At 37.6% G+C, this 7320-nt stretch overlaps 1 protein-coding gene across 1 annotated transcript; it reads left to right on the forward strand.

Annotated features, from left to right (window-relative positions):
• The first annotated feature begins 928 nt into the window (after nt 1-928).
• Nucleotides 929-1867, forward strand: LOC133711375 (uncharacterized). The gene has a single exon (XM_062137506.1). The coding sequence runs from the start codon at nt 929-931 to the stop codon at nt 1865-1867; it is 939 nt and encodes a 312-aa protein (XP_061993490.1).
• Nucleotides 1868-7320: the final 5453 nt, after the last annotated feature.

Here is a 7320-nt window from a genome sequence, read left to right on the forward strand (position 1 = left end):
GGTACCTTGGTCTTCCTCTAAGGGTTGGTCGATCAAAGACTGCAAAATTTGAATACATCAAAGAGAAAGTGTCAAAAAAGCTCATCAGTTGGAAATCCAAAATCCTCAGCAATGTAGGTAAGGAAATTCTTATCAAAGTTGTTGCTCAAACTATGCCATTATATGCAATGAATTGCTACTTGCTGCCTAAAGGGCTTTGTGATGATATACATAAATTATGTGCCTCATTTTTTTTGGGCGACACAGAGGAAAAAAATAAAATTCATTGGAGGATTTGGGCGAGATTATGCCTCACAAAAAATGAGGGTACGTGGTATGGGTTTCAAGAATTTGCATGCTTACAATTTAGTGTTGTTGGCTAAGCAAGGATGGAGACTAATCTCTAATCCCACGTCCCTTATTGCTAGGCTATACAAAGCTAAATATTATCCCAATTCTTCCTTTTGGGAGGCTGAGTTGGGAGAAGCCCATTCTTTCTCTTGGAGAAACATATTGCAAAGTCGATCGGTTCTAAATGCAGGTGTGTATTGGCGCATTGGAGATGCAGTCTGACACATGTTTGGATAGACAAGTGGATACCGGATTGTCCTCAGTATCAAATTCATAAGCCTAGCAATACAACAGTGGAAATGGTCTCGAATTTAATTGATGCAGACACCAAAACATGGAGGTATGATGGGTTGTGTATTCAAGCTTTCCAGAGGACATTGCTGAAAAGGTTATGTGTATTCCACTAAGTACAAGGACAAGTGAGGATAGAGTTTACTGGAAACCAGAAAAGAGGGATTCTATTCTGTCAAGTCCGCTTATTGGGTAGCAAGAGAACAGGTCCTAAGCACAACCTTGGCCTCCACATTACAAGGTGACCCTTTCAAACCTTTGTGGAAGAGACTCTAGAAGTCCAAAATTCCGAGTAAGGTCCAAATAAATGCGTGGAGGACTTGCTACAATTTGCTGCCCACAAAAGCTACTCTTCTTCATAAAGGCTTTACTGGGGACACTGGTTGTCTTCTCTGCCCTGCCAAGTTTGAAGACAGAACTCACATCTTTTGTAAGTGTCCTACAACTCAAGCTATTCACTCTGCCCCACCCTTTAATTTCCAGTAGCATGTTGCAACCCAATATGGATTTTAAGGCATGGATGTTAGACATGGCGACCACCCTGCAGCAAGATGTTGTTGACAAACTCCTTATGAGTCTTTGGGCTATCTGGAAGAACCGAAACAACATGTTCTGGCATGGTACTTCTCAATCACATAATGAAATGATGTTTGCTGCATTGTCCTGGCTTGAAGGATTCAGGAAAGCAAGATCATCAACCCAACCGAGTCAAGATTTAAAACGGAAGCACAAGTGGCAGCCGGACACCGAAGGCAAGTGGAAATTCAACGTCGATGGTAGTTTTATACCACATCAAACCAAAGTTTTATACCACATCAAACCAAAGGGACTTGGTGGAGTATTAAGAGATTCACGAGGCAATTTCAAGGCTGCATTTACACTACCAGTGCAACATGTGGAAAGTACGAAACATGTAGAGTTGCTAGCCATCAATGAGGGATTAAAATTGATGTGTTCCTTTCCAGAGCAACCGGTTATAGTCGAAACCGAATGCCTTGATGCTACTTTGGACCTCAAAAATCCCAAATGGGATCTGTTAGCTTATATAGCAATCATGGCTGACATTCGAGCTCTATTACAGTCCAAAGACTCCAAACCAGAAATACAGATTTGTTTTGCCCATAGGACTTACAATAGGGTGGCGCACAGGTTGGCTAGTGTTGCTTTTGATGACAATGATAGTCATGTTTGGAGGGATAATCCCCTGGCATGTATCATAGATGTACTAGCCTTGGACTGTATCTAGGGCTAATTTCTTATCAATAAAGATCATTCATTTACTCACCAAAAAAAAAAAAAAATCTTACCTTGATTTAATATAAAGGTTCAATTTTGAGTAATTTTGATAAATTATTTTCAGGTGAAGAGGTCTATTTTGTGTTGTTTTTGGTGTGAAGTTGTCTTGTTTAAGAGTTGCAGATTTTATTTTTTTTGGTTTTGAAAGTGCAGGATTGGAATTAACATAGAAATGCTGGATGCTTTAAGAGAAAAAAAAACAGGTCCCCAAAAAAAAAAATTCAAATCGATTCTGATCTACAACGAAGAAGCTTTGAGATAGAATCAAGAACAATAAGTCTTACTAAATTTCAGAAAAAAAAAAAAAAAAAAAAAACTAAGTCTAACTAAATTTTAGAAAGAGAAAAAAGAAAAAGAAAAAAAAAACTAACATAAGGGCATTTCAGGAAATAAAAAGTAGACGGAGATAAAATATTATTAATGAATTGAAAGAGAATGTGGATTACAATTTGAGGTTTAAATATTTGCTCTGTGAATCGGGAATCAAAGCTAGAAGTCCCACCCAAAATAACAGATTATTTAAAACCTAACGGTTTCTTAAATATTTAAAAATGACTTGCACCTGTTCCTGCACCCAATTAATTAATCTGTGGCACTTAAAATGAGTTGCTGCCCCTCAGTGCACTTCTCTCCATGTTTCTTGTTATTTCTGTTCTTCCGTATCAGCCAAGCAACAACTCCAAAAACTTGCATTTCGTAATTTGAAGACATAGCAGCCACGTGACTGAACAAATCTTTAAAAAGTGGGTGCCCTCCATACCTTGTACACACCATGCAGAAATGAATACTCCCAGACCTGCTTCTTAGCTTTCTCACAGAACTAAAAACAATGAATCATGGCTCTCATAGCTTTCTTACTACAACGAAAACAAACTATATCAGTGCCTCAGTGCCAATGTTCCTTCTTGCAAGGTTACCTGCGCAAGGTAAAGAGTTATGGCAAGCACGCCGCCACAAGAAAATTTTCACTTTGTTAGCTACGTTGAGTTTCCAGCGAATGTCCCAGATTTTCTTCTCGCACATTCCCCTCCATCACTACTACCCACTGAACCCGACGACACAGCCTTTAATTTAGCGGTTAGCCAGCATGCTTGATTTGACAGTGAACCTTCCATCAAAATTAAAGTGCCGGGCGCCACACAGTTATATATGTTCTTTAATTTCCATCAAGCTATTCTTTACTTAAAAGCGTCAGTGATTATACGCATTTTTATGCATATAATTGTATATAGAATACGAGAATTAAGCTAATCTTCAAGTGATTTATAATGTGATTATTTATTTTGTAGAAAATAAACGGAATTGTGAAAATTGAGAGAAAATAATGTAAAATTGGAACAAAATTATAGGGTGGATTCGGTAGAAAACCGACTACAACCGGGTACCGACCGATGTTGGTTGGTTTCCCAAATCTGCAACCGAAACCGAGCCGCCGTCGGCGGTTACCGACATATCGGTGTACCTAATTTCGACTCAAATTTAGAGAATAGCCGGATCTTGAAATTAGGCTCCACCACCAAGATAACACCGATCACAATCTCGATCACACTTTCCTCCATCTGCAAGCCCCAATTGAAATTAGAAACACAAAGCTCTTCCTCTAGGACACCTCAATCTCTTCCTCCAAAACACCTCAATCTCCATCGTCATCATTTTGGGTCTGATTGGGAGGAGATATTGCAAATCGGGTAAGAGGGAGTTGAGTTGGGTTTTGGGGGTTGGATTGATCGAAAATTAGGGTTATTGATCGAATTGAAGAAGAAGTTGAATTGTGAAATTGGGGGTTTTGGGGTTGAATTGAATTGAGGGCTTGTGGCGGATGATTTATATACTAAAAAGAAGAAGATGATGATGGAACTGGAATATGAATGAAGAAGACGATGATGGAACTAAAAAAGAGAAGACGATGATGGAACTGGAAATAAGAAGAGGAGGTGGAAAGTGAAAAAAAAAACGATGAATGAGGGCTAATCTTGCTGAACTTGTTTTGTTTTAATTTTATGGTGTATGAAGGAATAAATATAAACTTTGTACATAATATAATGAGAGCAGCTCGTGCTCTAGTGGGTAAGAGGCAGAGATCTTGTGCAAGAGGTAAGGGGGGTTCGACTCCTATCTCTTACCAAGTTTTAAATATTTTGTATATTATTCGGTAGTATATGTATATACGATATGTACGGTATACCGACGGTATGAGGATTTGCATACCGTAGCCGAGCTGAACCTGACTTTCGGTACGGCTCAACCGAGCCGAAAAGTCGGCAAGCCGAATTTGGCCCATATCAGCTTGGCTAGGTCCGAAATCTGTCCGGCTCGGCCCAAATGGCCAGCCCTACAAAATTAGAGTCTTGACAAAAAGATCAAATGACCAATGCCGGTCAATGTTAACAAGTGTGATACCCGACATCATGATAGTGCAAGGAATAATTTCGGCTTATAAAAAAGAAAAGAAATGTGATTGTTTAATTAATTAATCAATCAATATTGATTGATTTATTAAACAAGTTAGTAATAAGAGAATGGTGCTGCACGTTTAGCTTAGTTAATAGGCTTAAAGTTCAATTAAATATTGTGGTTTAATAAAGCAAGGATGGCAGCAGCCTTTTTTTTTCTATGAGAAAAATTCATTATCAATGCCCACACTTTGGTGCCAAAGCTAATTTGATACACATGCTCACAACTTTACCAATGTGATATCTGAAGTCTTATTTTGATATCGACGTGATGCCTCCATCCAACTTCTGTCAAGGCTCCGTTAAAAAGCTGACGTCTCAAGCATGTGTCACGCATGTGATATTTTTATAAAGGGCGGAATAGTCTTTCATTACTAACTAATTAAAAAAAAAAACGAATCTCTCTCTCTCTGTCTCCCAACTCTCATTGACCACCCTCTGCAACTCCCAACACTACCTCCCTCTCCAACTCACAATATCTCTTCTTGCACTTTCAAACCAAATACTGCATCAGTGATGAGCTTGGGCTGCATCGCAAAATCAGTGGCATCGTCAGTCGGATTCGGGTTCAGGTTGGGTTCGACGACACACTTTCCGGCCAAGTCCACTCCATCTTTGATGAGCTTCGAGTGGTTAGTGTGGTTTAGACTCTAAACCCATGAATTTGGCTTTATATGGCTTGATTTAGAAAAGAAAATAAGTAGAAGAAGAAGAAAAGAGATTGCTCCTTAGGAAGATATGGTCAAACTGAAGAGATTGCTCCTCCATTCGCATTACTCCAATTCTCTAATAATGGCTTCCATTGATGCATCGAACGTCGTTTCTTTGAAAAGAACTTTGTTAATTTCCTGAAAAGAAAGAAGGAAGAGAGCAATAAAATTGAGGATGAAGGGACTTAAATCTGAAATTCAAGAAACAGATCAAGACGCAGAAAAGCGGAGCTCAATCAATAGCGGGAAATTCTAGTGTACTTGTGGGTATCTCATACCCACATTTACAAAAGTGACAACAAATTTGTTGTCAGAGTGGTAATGTTGAGTCCTATTTTGTGTAATCTTAGTTCTAATAATAGTAATTACACCTCTTACGACATTGTTACAAGCTTTTGAACAAATTCGTTGTCAATGTTGTAATTTTTGTTTAACTATATGTAAATAGTGTAAATGAATATGGTAACTTTTGTTCTCAATGTTGTAATTTTGGTTCAAATAATTGTAATTTTTTGTTCAAATAGTTGTAAATGAGTGTATGAGATACCCACAAGTACCATAGCTTGTCTCATCAATAGCTAGCGATGATGAACTCGAATATCCTCTTTCAGATGCTTAAATATGAAGGTGTTGTCTCCTTTTTGTTTGCCCTCATGGGCGCTATAACCAGAAATGCAAGATTATCATTTGTAATGACTTGCTGAACTTCAGAATCAAAATATAAAAAAAAATTAAAGGATTCACATTTCCAAAGCATCTCATCTCTAGTGCATAACTCCCAAAAAAAAAAAAAAAGGAACAAAAAAGTGAATTAACAAAAGAAAAGAGTAAATTGGTCTTTTTCTTTGTTTTTGGTCTCCACATGTTTGCCACGTCACTTTTATAACAGAACTGTCACGGATTTTGGACGGAGATATCACATCGATGTCAATATAAGACTTTGGGTATCATATTGGTATGTTTGAGAGTTTAGGTATCAAATTTGCCTTGACACAAGAGTTTGGGGATTGTTGCTGAATTTTTCTCTTTTCTATTACTCCCAAACCCACGTGCGAGTAGCCTTATCTATTTCTCTTCTTTTCCATTTTTCTCTCCAGCCAGTCACACGCTGACACCTACCACACCATTCTGTTTTCTCTCTGCGAACCAACACCTCCGCACCTATTTTATTCTATTTTCTCTTCTTTGCACTTACACCTATTCATACCAATCCTAATCAATGAATCACTTCAAGTATAATGGGCTTAATCACCACTTGGGTAAAAGAGAGAAATTATAATTTCAAGGCTTGTTATGTATGCTTTTTAGCATTTTGTAATTTGCCTTGGTTGTTCTCCCTCTTCTATACATATTCGTCTAGTATTTGTATGAAATTGAGGTTGTTTTGATTATGGGTAGTGAGAAAAATTTTGTTGGGGGCTAGGGTTGTGTGCTCTAACCCAAATCTTGTGTAAAATATGCTTATTTTAATGTAATGATGCAATTTCATATGATGGATGCTTATATCATTTTTTGTTGGATTAAATTACATGTCTAGGAACTTAGTCTACTCTAGGGTGTGAATTTTGAGCATGTCTAAGATAGAGTTAGAGGCTTGACCCCCTTTAATTCCTAAGCTAAAACCCTTAATTTCGTATTTTAGGGGTTATAAATATGGTGATTTACACTCATTGCGTGATTGCACGAGTGAATTACTTAGTAGTCTAATTTTTTAGCTTTACATCGATTAGAGTGAGTTAGTGACCCTTGAACCAGCTCTAACTCTCTATAGTTGAGTTGTGTGACCCTTGAAACGGCATATTAATACCCTAATTGAGAATATATAGTCCTTCAGCCTTGAAGCACCTTATATACGATTATCGCCTAATTAAGAATTTTGCATCTACATTAGATTAGTTTCTGACATATAGGATTTGGGTGAAGGAGCCTCCCTAACACCCCACATTCTCTTATCTTCAATTTTTCGTTACAACTTTAATATTGCATTTGATTAATTTTCTATTTCCAGTTCTCAATTAGTATTAGTCTTCACAATTAAAAATCACAATTTCGGATACTTATAATTCCGGATACTTGTTGCTAGAATAAATTATTTTTGTGCTTAGTGGTCCGCAACCAAGTGGGGTTCACTATCCCTTGGGTACGATACTTAGAGCTTAGTTTGTTAGTTTATTTGTCCTAAACTTGATGATCGTGTTGTATTACGCATGAGACGCTAGTATATGCACCAAATTTATTTT

This window comes from Rosa rugosa, chromosome 5 (genome assembly GCF_958449725.1).
Source record: "Rosa rugosa chromosome 5, drRosRugo1.1, whole genome shotgun sequence".
NCBI classification, from domain to species: Eukaryota; Viridiplantae; Streptophyta; class Magnoliopsida; order Rosales; family Rosaceae; genus Rosa; species Rosa rugosa.